The sequence below is a fragment of the Camelus ferus genome, chromosome 13 (assembly GCF_009834535.1).
Source record: "Camelus ferus isolate YT-003-E chromosome 13, BCGSAC_Cfer_1.0, whole genome shotgun sequence".
Taxonomy (NCBI): Eukaryota; Metazoa; Chordata; class Mammalia; order Artiodactyla; family Camelidae; genus Camelus; species Camelus ferus.
This window is the reverse complement of record NC_045708.1, coordinates 6,882,988-6,895,732: the sequence shown is the minus strand read 5'-3', so window position 1 is coordinate 6,895,732 and position 12,745 is coordinate 6,882,988. Positions and strand designations below refer to the sequence as shown.

Genomic DNA, 12,745 nt, shown 5'->3' with positions numbered 1-12,745 from the left:
AGTCCCTAGAGAACATTACATTATGTGAATTTCACTTGAGTGTGAATCTCGCCATAAGTCCCAGCCAGGTTCTGTTTGTTTTGTTTTAGGAGGAAAGGTTCTTCGTTTTTACTATTTTGCCTTTTCTTACTATAAAAGTAGTCCAAATTCCCCAGAAAATTTAGAAACATTCCCAGAGTTTAACTTCCTGACCTCTCCATTCTGATGGCCTCTGTTTTACGAAGCTTCTCTTCCCAGGTTTCATTCAACTCAGCAATGATCTTCTCTGATTCCTAAGGAAGGAAATTCACAGTTCAAGTGGCAGACTCTTATAATTTAACATACCATGTCTAGGAAGGACAGCAAGAAGCAGGTGATGCCCTTTAAGGATATGAGGCAGAATCTATTATGATGAGATTTTTTTTTTCCTTTCTTAATACATAAAGAAATCAGCCCCAGATGTATTAATTCTTTTAAGTCCTAATAAAAATACCTTAAGAGTGTGTGTGTGTGTGTGTGTGAGTGAAGAAAGGTAGTATTAACATTCCAAAATGCAAGGGAATATTTCTCCCAAAGGTATTCATTGCTGTTTTGTTTCATTATAATTTCACCATAACACCGACAGGGTTCAGAACATGCTCCCCCCAAATATGATGCCTCAGCGTATTGAATATTTTAAGTTGAAGTGATTTAAGAAATGGTACAAGCAGGAAGGACTCTGATCTCCTCCAGAAGCAAGTCATAAGACCCTCAGGAGATATAAACTCCCTACACCTGGAGGAAAGGAGTGTCCTTATTTCCAAAGATGGGGGAACACCAAGAAGAATCTGAATTAGGCCTTGATAAGGCTTCCCATTTAGTACACGTGCACCTCGTCTTACTGTGCTTTATGTTCCTGCACTTCGCAGGTACAGTGTTTTTTACAGATAGAAAGTCCATGGCAATTCTGCATCGAGCAAGTCTATCGGTACCATTTTTACAACAGCATTAGCTCACTTCGTGTCTCCCTGTCACAATTTGGTAATTCTTGCAATATTTCAAACTTTTTCATTATTACTATACTTGTTATGGTGATCTGTGATCAATGACCTTTGATGTTAGTACTACAGCTCCCTGAAGGCTCAGATGATAGCATTTTTTTTAGTAATAAGATATTTTTTAATTAAGATATATACATTGTGTGCTACTGCACTTAACAGACTACAGGATAGTATAAACCTAGCTTTTATATGCACTGGGAAACCAAAACATCTGTGTGACTCACTTTGCTGTGATAGTCACTTAACAGTGGTGGTCTAGAACTGAATCTCCAGTATGTTCGAGGTGTGCCTGTACTCTTGACTCATCCCCCTCTGTCTTACCACATCTTTCCACAACTTTCCACTCTTCACCAAACTTAGCATAAAAATGCTCATATTTAACACTTCTTTGGGTCTTCATTTCCTTATGAAGTCTCTCATGTCACATAAAACTTGTATTAAATAAACTTGTATGCTTTTTCTCTTGTTAATCTCCCTTTTGTTAAGGGTCCCCAGCCAAGAACCTAGAAGGGTAGAAGGAATGATATTTTTCCTCCTCTACAACACAATATTCCCTGAACACAACCCAATACCCAATACAGAAAGGTTTAGTTTTTTTTTTTTAAGTCTTTTTTTTTTTTTTGGTGGGGAGAGGTAATTAAGTTTACTTGTTTATTTTTGGAGGACGTGCCAGGGATTGAACCCAGGACCTCATGCATGCTAAGCATGAGCTCTATTGCTTGAGCTACACCCTTCCCCGAGAAAGGTTTAGTATTAATCTCATCTGAAGGCATGTAGCTATTAGAGTGACAATTTCCCAATCTCTTGCTGAGTGTTTATTACATGTGAGAAATATAAGAACTAAAACATGTTTCCTGATTTCAAGGAGCTTACTCTATATTAGGGAGAGAAAGAAGTAACTGGTCATTTGTTCATTCAATAATTATATATAACCCCATTATATGCCAAGCCCTGTTCTAGGCAACTAGAAGTAAGTCAGGGAACAAAATTTTTACCTTTCATGAGACTTATATTCTAGTAAAGAGACCAAGAAAATCAATCAATTTTAATCAATAAGTCAAGTGTATAGTATGACAGACAGTGATAAGAGCTTTGTAGATAAATAAAGGCAAGGAAAAGAGAGAGTGTAGGGGGAAGGGTGAGGAGGGAGCAATCTGGAGTGGGGTTCTCTGGACAGGGCTCAGTGACAAGGTTCTATATGAGTAGAGACAAAGGAAAAGCAGGAACTGCCACATGGGCATGTGAGGGAATCGGTAGGAAATGCCTGGCATTTTCCAGGAACAGCAGCAGGGCTAGAGCAGCATGTTCGAGGACTGTGAATGGGAACAGTAGAAGAAAACAACCGAACAGTGTGCTGAGTGCTAGGACTGAAGTATTCGCAGGTCCGCTGGAGTGGGGGATGAGTTGAAGCTGAGTGATACTTACCTTGTGAGTAAAGGATAGGCAGCAGGAACTGATGAGGCAAAAAATGGAGAGGGAAGGGGTACCAAACAAGAGGATGAGCATATGCAAAAAGCAGAAAACGCTAGCCATGGAGATGAAATTAGAAAGTCAGATATGATGGTGATAACAATGATGAGACGACAGTAGTATGATTCAGGGTGAAAAGTCTTAACAGTTCACAAAATACTTCACTGTATAATTCATTTAACAAGCTACTGTACGAAGCCTCTGGGATCCCCAAACATAACTATCTACATAGAAAGAAACTGTGAGTATGTAATACAAGCCCTAAACCCTCTGGCATTTGGTTTTCTGGAATGAAGCATGGGAGCATGTCAAAAAGCCAAGAGTAAAGATTCAAGGCAGCAGCTGCAAAAGCAAAGGAGTACAGAAGTCAGAAGAAACAGAAGAGCATGATGATGATGATGATGAAGGAAAAAAGGAAGGACAACAGCTAGCTAAGCTAGGCAAAGAGCAAAACTGATAAAAGCTAGAAAAGGCCTGGCTATCAGTAAGGTGGATATAAAGGGAGCTATGTAGGAGGTACCCAGAAAAGAAATGAGTCACTTACAAAGTAGAACAAGTCTGCAGGAAAGGTCAGGAGGGTAGACGCATAATCATCTAAACTGGTTCTCATTAACCACCCCCGACCCCCCATTCCGGATCACAACCAGAGGCTGAAAGACTGAAACAGCTACCTGAAGGGTATCCCTGCACAGTCCTCCAACAGGGATGAATAAAAGGCAGTGTATATGTCACTCCAAAGCTAAGTGAGGAAACAAGCCAGCCACACTGGAGCGCCAGCAACCAGGAAAAACCCATACAATTCTGGCAAGGAGTGAGATGGCCAGGAACGGACGTGTCCAGGTACCAAGTTGTCAAGAGCATATATATAATGCTGCCACAGAAGTTGCTCAACAACAACTCGAACTAAGTGCTTCTAAATGCTTCTGCAAATGACTGTAAAAGGGCAAATATAAGACAAACTGGCACCATAACCTATAAGATGGTAAGTCTTATTGAAGACAGCTGGGTGGAAATCTTTACACTCTCAAGGTGACAACTTTTCCTGGGTTCAATCCCCAGCACCTCCATTGAAAAACTAACTAAATAAATAAACATAATTACCTCCCCCCGGAAAAAAAATCAAAGCCACAACTTCAAAAACAAAGGAATGGTGTAACAGGACGCCTAACCAACAGCACCTAGACTAGTGCCTTTTATATATGCTGCGGTCCACAAGCTACTTATGCTGGTTAGGAAATACAAACTGACCTATGAGATACTTAAAATATTTTTTTTTCCTCACTGGTTATCTTCAGAAAAAGACTATGTCAGAGCAGAGGTTTAGCTGGCTGTGTTAAAGCTATTCTATTTTGGGACAACTGTAAACTCACCCCAAGGAAGCAAAGTTACTGTCTAGGAATCCTCTTACCATCTTCCTGCCAACTCTAATGTGAACTCTGATTTTACTTACCACCTGGAGGGTAAATCAGAATATGATCGCCTTGTAGATAAGAGATTTAATGAGTAACCTGACTAAGGTATTACTTTCATTTTTCATTACAGCTTCAAGTTGTAATTTTTATGTTGTCTAGAAAGCTATTTTTTTAAAACTTTGAAGAAAGGTGAGAGAAAATGATATTGAGTGCCATACCAGCAAAACTTCAGTGATGAAAAAAGCCGTTTACTCCGGAAGCATTCTAGAAATAAAGAGACTGAGGACCAGAGAAACTAAGTAATTATCCTGAGATCACACTTTTCCCTGAGTTGAGTCTAATAAAGGCACAATCAATAGGTTTTAAAGAAAATATTCTACGAAACAGCTCACTATAAATTAAGAAAGAATGAGGACTATTCTTCCTTCAAGCCTGAGTAACAAACTGAGTATAAAAAAATAGAGATGCCAACAGGAAGACAGCTTTCAGTCTGAGTCATCAACTTACTCTGCAGGCAGGCCTGGCATGCTGGTGTCCAGTGCTGCTCGTGACTCATTCTAGAAGCCTAATTAAAGATTAAACTGAAATTGGGATTCACACTCCAAAAATGAGGAATCAAGGAGACACTTTAAGGGTCCTTTCTTCCTGCAGGTACTGTACATTATAAAATTCTGAAAAAAATCGAGTGACATCAGGAACTTTTTTTTAAAGCTCCAAGGAATGTTGGGCTCAGGCGTCATTCACCTTTGATCTCACACCATGTTGTGCCTAGCCAGTTGTACAGCACTTGGTCCATAATTATGTTCATATGGCTAAGCACAATTTAATTTCTTCATCATGATTCAGTTAAGGTGGCAGAGAAGTCCATAGAACAAGTCAGAAATATTTCCCTGAAAAAAAATTACAGTTTAAGTTGTGATATTTAAAAAGTTAAATGCTTACTACAACATGGAACATTCCTTGAAGCCATCAGATAGGTTTTACTGTACTGAACACAGCATGCTTCAGAAGTGTGTTCCAAGCACTGGGCCCTCAGGCTGCCTAGCACAGCATTTACCCTTGCGTGCTTCTGTAATGGATATCTGTGGCTATTTATAGTCTAAGCCTAAGCAATGGCACTCACAGTACTGACTTTGATGCCAGACTAATAAACACCAGAGCCACCACGTAGTTGCTGTAGCTACATGTTTAAAACCTTTTTAAGTAGGAATCCAAATCAAGGATACAACATCTCAACTTAGTTTGAGTTGCAACTACAAACTGAAAGCAACTGCCCTTCACTCTCTTTTGCCAGAGGTTTGTGGAGGGCTCAGGATATTTACAATGGGTAACGTAGGTCTCTTCCATATGGCAACAGGCTATTCCTGAATGAAGCAATAGTAACACCTGTGTAAAAGTATTCTACCACCTCATCATTTTTTTAAGTCAAAAATAAAGAGAAGTAAAGGGACATAAAATGTTATGAAAATGAATTAACCTCCTCTATTACCATTTTCCATGACAGTATTTTTCTCGTACAATGTCATGTCTTAGGAATGCCACTCCTTAATACTCAACAATCAAACAGTCCAAAAATGAGAAATTCTCAAGCATTTCTATAGTACGACCACTGCCTTGCCCTGTGAACACAAGGTGTTACCTGCCTGCAGCATTAAAACGGAGGTCTGCCAGAACCGAATTCCTACCACTCACAAAACAGGAGCAGAACTAAGGTACTTATGCTTCAGTAAACCACCATGCTGCATTAAAAACCCAAGATTAAATTAAAAACCGTAAAGAAGCTATTTTCTAAAGCTAGGTAAAATGGAAGATGTCATTTATGTTGGCTTAAGCGGGAATTAAAACAGAAACTTATTTCCTGATTAAAGTACTACAGTTCCACTGAGCAGCCAGGCCAGGGAAGGCTTTCTGGAGTGACGGCAGTGTTACTCCTGAGAGACTGTCTGGAAGATACTGGGCGACCTAATGCTTAAAGAGTCTGCTCAACATCTTGACTCAATATTCAACATTATTTTCATCTGGTTCTCCTTGGCAGTTGGGAAGAATTTTTTTTCCTACACAAGATGTGTTAAAGGAAAGTGTAATCTCATTTGGACACGAAGGTAAGATTCAAATAGTAAGATTCAAAAATCCCCAAAGAAAAATAACACTTATATTAAACAGGAAATGGAAGATTTCACTTGTCCTTTCCACAGAACCCCCGCATGTCCCCACTGGCCTGAACAGAACCACTTTGTCACTGTTGCCTATCATGACAAAATACAGAAATAAAAGCCTTTTTGCATACGGCTTCGCTAACATCTTCAATAAAATTTAAAAGTCAATTTTACAACAGTAAGAAATTATCCTTCACTCTGCAACATTTAATGAAAACATTTCCCCCTCCCTCTCTCTTTGCCAGGTATTTTTGAACTTCACTTACTTTCCACTAACATGTTCTGAAGGAAGAAACACAATCATTATTTTTGCTTCCAAAGCATGTTATGGTAGAAGTGCGCAAAATGCCGAGGGAAAAGGTAGGCTGACTAAGAAGCAAAAGCTTGAAATAACCTAAATGTCCATAGACAGATTACTGGAGAAAGAAGTTGTGGTACATTTATACAATGGAATACTACTCAGCCATAAAAAATGATAAAATAATGCCATTTGCAGCAACATGGATGGCCCTGGAGAATGTATTTCTAAGTGAAGTAAGCCAGAAAGAGAAAGAAAAATACCAAATGATATCACTCATATGTGGAATCTAAAAAAAAAAAAGACAAATGAACTTATATATAAAACAAACAAACTCACAGATATAGAATACAGACTTGTGGTTGCCAGGGGTGAGGGGGGTGGGAAGGGATAAACAGGGAATTTGAGATTTGCAGATATTGACTGGTATACATAAAATAGATAAACAAGCTTATACTGTGTAACACAGGGAAATATATTCAATATCTTGTAGTAGCTTACGGTGAAAAAGAATATGAAAATGAATATACGTATATTCATGTATGACTGAAGAATTGTGCTGTACACCAGAAATTGACACAATACTGTAAATTGACTATACCTCAATAAAAAATATATAAAAAAAGAAAAAAAAGAGAAGAAGCAAAAGCTCATTCTTCATACAAAATCTTTTTCAGCCTCACCTGCAAACCAAAATGAGAGCGTCTACCACCTTCAATTACCAAGCTTAAGTCCCTTTTAGTGATGCCATAAACCTTTTCAAATTTAATTTGTCAAAGTGTGTCACTGTTCTCAACAGTCCTGTGGTGGAAGATGCTAAGTACAACATGAAGGGGGCTGCACACTGTGGCAGGGCTGCAACTTCCCAGCTCCTTAAGTTTTTCTGTCCTCCTTGTTTTTCCTACCCTGGTACTCCTTTCTTTCTTTCTTTTCTTTTTTGGGGGGAGATAATAAAGTTTATTTATTATTTATTTGTTGATGGCAGTGCTGGGGATTAAACCAAGGACCTCATGCATGCTAGGCGTGCATCCTGCCACTAAGCTATACCCTCCCCCTCTACCCTGGTACTTTTGAATACAAAGGCCACAAGGTACAGATCAAACTAGCATTCTGGAGGTGACAAGCAGGGAAAGAAAAGGCATTTGTGATGTTGTCACAGTGATTTGATGGATGGCACCACAGGTGACAACTGTCTGCTCTCATTGCATTCACCCACAGGAAGAGAGAACCTATGAGTCAGAAGGCCTTGCTTCTCCTAACTTTCACATTCATGAAGAGAGACAAGAAAGTACATGACAGAGCCAGCAATAATCTGGGAAAGCCACGCTGGGTGCCATGGCAGGTTACCTGCACATGTGGGTCACTAAGATTTGTGACCCCATGTGCACCAGCACAGGAGGAGGCATCTCTTCTATGGCAGTGATCACAGGGCTTTCTACGAACTTACAGAAAAGATATCATTTCACGTGCCTCTGAATAAACCTGGTACAATCTGCCCACACATCTCTCCTTCACATCTCTGCCTGGCCATGTCAGAATCAAGCATTATGGTGAAAAGAAATTAATCACCTTACAAAGCAGCAAATTTCATTTTCAGGACACCTTTGAGTTAGAAAGTTCTTTCATACGCTGAACCAAAATCTCGGTGACTTTTAGTCCTAATTCTGCCATGTGGAGCTATGTATAGTATTTCTCATTGCGTCTGAATTACTTCTTACCTTTAGACGTTCAATGGCTTCCTCTCCTCCGGGTGTAGACATGATTCTCTCCTGAATACTGGTCACAGATGTTAAGCCCACCTGACTATTGAGTGAGCAGGAAGACGGAGATGAAGTAAGGGACCCCATGGATGCTGTGGAAAAATTGCCAGGACGTTGATTCTCAGAGGCTAGCAAGTACCTATGCTTACTGTTCTGAAAATCTTTCAGATCTGGGAGATAGAAAGAAGGGAAGGCAGAAAAAGTGGAAAAAAGGGAAAGGAGCAGAAGAAAAGACAGGAAGGAACACCAGTATAAGAAAGGATAGCATTAAAGCGCCAAGACAAAGACAAGTTATGATACAAAGACAAGTTATAATTGTTCTAGATGGCAGTTCTAAAACATGTCTGTCTTTAATAAAGGTATAATAGAGGTTAAGAACCACTTCTGAATTTCCAAACTAAAAAGTTCCAGAGTGGGTTAACACTGTGCCTGGTAGGGAGTCATCAGAGCCTCAAAGGATATTGCCTAGGAACTGTCCCTCAACAACCATGCTACATTCCTTCTATTCCTTCTGTGGCTCCAAATCTACAATGTCTTAGGTTTACACTACTCTTAAATCCCAATAGTTTGCAACAGTAAGGGAAAAAAGATGATAATTTATTTATCAATATCAATACATATCAGCCTGGCCCAATATTTTAAGGCATTCAGCAGAACTTTCCCAAGAAAATGTTACATTAAAACAAATATGTGAGCTCTTAGTAGTGTTTTCTGTATGCTTAAAAGGATTTTTTAAATATGCCTTCTAAAAAAAGGAGAGGTAATATAGAAATGACAGGAATTTTGTATAAGTCTTAGTTAAGAACTCAGGGCTGATTACCTCAATAGGGAAGAACAACTAGGAAATTACTGAATTTGGTGTAGCTCACATACATCTATTAGAGCAAGCAAAAATTAAGTCTGATTATTTGCTAATTTAAGTAAGGTTCTTACTTTATCTAATAGCATGACCATGAGTCACTGGTAAGCTGAGTTCCTACATGGAATGCAAGTTTTAGAAACATACCTTCATTTACTAAGGTCATCAATAGAGTTTTAAGCTTCGCTTCTAAACTTAGTTTTGGTAAAAAGAGCCACAAACAACAAATTCACTAATTTTCTTTCTCTGATTAGTCATCCTTCTCAAACAGGCACCAGAGGAAATCCACAGGTATTCCTATTTTTAAATTAGCTCATTTTTAAATGTAAGGAAATCTACATTGCTTAAAATTCATATTTAAACTAAGTAAGTTTTCCTTAAAGGATTATAATGTGAGTCAACACAGACAGTCAGAAAAAACATTATTAGCTTTCTCTGGGTCTATCCATCTGAACTTAATCAAAGCTAGTTCTTGAAGCCAGTTAAAACGTTGCTTCAAGACAGTTTGAAAACCACCATCTGCAAATACAGAACACAGGAAAACAAGCAAGTTTTAAAAGGGGATAGGAACTGGAACAAAAAATTAGCCATCTGGTGACTGGCAGCCAGGTGGGAAAGAAAGAGATGGATGGAGTTTAGGAGGTCCAACTGACACATGCAAGCCCTGAAAGGAATTAAGAGTAGTGATCAAAACAGAAACTTAGAAATAATCAGGGCCGCTTTCCTGCACGGATACAGAATTAAACTTAGTCATGCATAGCTTTTTGGGAGATGCCACAACTGCTTAGAAAAGAGTGAGGAAACAAGCTGGCAGCAGCACCACCTGGAGCACAAAAGCAAGAACAAGAGGGTATCTTTCCCACACCAGTATCAGTCAGCTTTGGAAATCTCAGACAGAGCTGTTCAGTCCAAGAGTCACTCTGCATTCAGACATTATCGTGTCTTCAAGGCCTAACCTCATCACAGCAGCCAGGGCTACATTTGGTTTCTCATATGTATTTCTCCTCACTGTCTGCCAAGCCTTATTACATGCCCTACTATAGAAACAAACAAACAAACAAAAAAAAGAGTAAAAATCTAAAACTTAACCCCCAAAATCAAGATTCTTCTTTCATTCTAAGATAATTCTTTGATGAATTATCTTAAAAGGGTAAGAAGTTATTTTCTCACCAACATAATGATACATATGGAGAGACTAATGAGGTGTGATCCTTTATAAAATGGCCTCATTTCAAGTACACATTTTAGATACCCAAGTTTTAAAAATTTAATCTGTAATTCATGAAAAAGAAAAAAAGAAGTTTACCTAACCATCAAATAGCCGAGGCCCAAGATATGGAAGAAATCACCTCAGGACAAGCACAGGTGAGTCCAACATTCACAGAGCTACTCAATCATAAAGAGTTTGGCCAACTAGAAGTGACTGCTTTTAATTATACATTACACTAAGGCTCAGAATTACATGGCTAATTAAAAAGAATTTTTCTATTAAATAATCAGACCCTGAAGGATCAAGAGGCCAAAAAAGGTGTAATAACAATTAAAAACTAAGGCTCTGAATTACACTACCCAGTCTGACCACACAGAAACCATGGGATCTCACTTGGTAAACTAACCACTCCAGGCAGCAGTGTCCTCACTGGTAAAATGGGCAAAATGGAACTTCTTCAGAGTCATTGATAGGATTAAATTGATAATACCGTCCGGACGCCCAGAACAGGTCCTAGCATATTACAGACACTCAGTGTGAGCTACTGTCATCACTTATCATCACCATCCCTGACTCTGGATTTAATTCAGTCACATAAGTGGGAAAACTGAACAGCAGAAGCAGCAAGAGGTTTTTAAGTCTCTCAACTTTATCCAGGCCACAAACTGAAATTCAGCAAAGACTGCTTTGCTAATGGAAAGGGCAAAAACAGGATCATTTCTGAATCTACAGTGTGCTCTGTCTGGGATTTCCCTGTTAGCATTGCTGGCATGCAAAGCTCTTTAAGGCTGATCCAGCAGAGGCAGATTAGCAAGTCAGAGTACTGGAAATAACCAATACATGAAATACACACATTTGCCTCCACTTCCAGAGTAATCATCGATCAATGGATCAACTGAAGGTAAGCAAGAGGGAAAATACAAGAAGGGTCAAAGTTCAGGTTCAGCAGTGACACAAAGAGGGAACAGAGCAGTATTTGGTATTTGGGAAGATGGAAAAATTAACATTTAGAATAACACATTATCATTTTACAAACTGTACCCATTCATTTTAACTCCGGTGCTAATCAGTAAGAACTAAACTAGAAGAGGCCTTGAAACTCTTCTTAGAATTCCAAACAAAGTAATATTAATCTTACATTCAAAAAATAAAAATATGCTTTATTAAATAAACCCATATACTATTCTACCTGAATAATGTAGTTAGCTCACTTAGGAGAACCTCTGACTAGATATTATGTAGGCAGATCCCTGAGGTTAAAAAAGATTCATCTTATGAAAACATTGTAAGACTCTCTGGAAGTCTAATTCTTGAACTTGATAAGAACTGGTTATTTTCTCCTTCATAAGTTTATAAGGAATGGGTTGGGGGGGCATTCAACCATTTTGTAGGAGGGTAATTACTCAAAGGTAAATCTTATCTGAAAGGAGACTGTAATGGTGGGTTTCTTACATATATATCACTACTATACTAATCCAGAGAAATCTATAACACAAAAATTAAAATTTCATGTAACAATTATATGAAGTGATTAATTTCTCAGCAAAAATAAACGTAACATTCCAAATAAACTTCACTGCTGATCTAAAACTGAAGCCTAATAAAAACACAAGTAGTGATGTATTATGTTTTAAAAACTAATTTCATGAATTCAAATGGATTATGTGGTACATAGCACATACAGGAATTCTGAGATCATTTTCATCGGGCTTTTTAAGAAGTTAGGAAAAAACAAAACCCAAAAAACTTTTTCTCTACCACCTAGTTTCATCAAGTTCCTTAAATCTAAGTTTAAGTGTAAGAACCCTGGAGAGGAAAGTGGATTTTGTGTTGATCCTCAGTTCACTTACTATCAATAATGTCTCCCAGCCCCTGAGCACGAAGAAGGTCCTTCAGTCGTGTCACCTCCTCCTTTAATTCACGAACCAGTTTGGCATTGGGGTCCTCATTGATAACAGCATTGCATTTAATCTGTTTTGCACGATCTGCATATCTAGATCCAAAAAGAAAACACATTTTTACCATTCCTCAAATGCTCTACTTCTCATAAGTAACATACCATTATTTCTAAATCAAACAGTTTGAGTATTTACATATTTTATGAGCCTTAGTAATAACACATTTGCAGAAAGCTTTACAGTACCTTATAAAGATGAGGAAAAAGGTGCCAATGAATTTAAGTGATTTACTCAAGATCATAAAGGAAATAAATATCAGAGAGGACTCTATAACTAATCTATTAGACAATACAGTGTTTGTTTCATTATATCAAAAATATTTTTAATGGGAGAAGAGTTGAAAGTTTCAGATTAAAGTAACAGAATCCATTCGTACACAGAATTATCCTATTAGTAAACATACTGTCAGTAATTTTTTAAAATATTACATATACTCATAACTATTGCTTTTTATGATGTGAGCATTCTATAATGACAAACACGAGGACAGTTCTTTTTATAGAAATGAATACTGTAAGAAATTTTTATTATCTAAAAGTTATCCAAAAAATTTAGTATCTTTCCTATGAAAAAGTTCCTGCGTTCCTCAATGAAACTGAAAAC

The 12,745-nt window shown here is 38.0% G+C and overlaps 1 protein-coding gene across 7 annotated transcripts in view; it reads right to left on the bottom strand.

The window, feature by feature from the left end:
- Positions 1 to 12,745, bottom strand: part of KIF1B (kinesin family member 1B) — a 135,355-nt gene that overhangs the window by 70,701 nt on the left and 51,909 nt on the right. For 3 of the 7 annotated variants that reach the window (XM_032495156.1, XM_032495157.1, XM_032495161.1), the window contains 4 exons: positions 12,035 to 12,177; positions 11,038 to 11,079; positions 8,074 to 8,285; positions 193 to 272 (listed from right to left, as the gene is read on the bottom strand). In XM_032495156.1, the coding sequence (XP_032351047.1) occupies positions 193 to 272; positions 8,074 to 8,285; positions 11,038 to 11,079; positions 12,035 to 12,177 (477 nt within the window). The remainder of the gene's footprint in view (positions 1 to 192; positions 273 to 8,073; positions 8,286 to 11,037; positions 11,080 to 12,034; positions 12,178 to 12,745) is intronic. The other 4 variants (XM_032495159.1, XM_032495160.1, XM_032495163.1 and 1 more) reach the window with 2 other exon arrangements.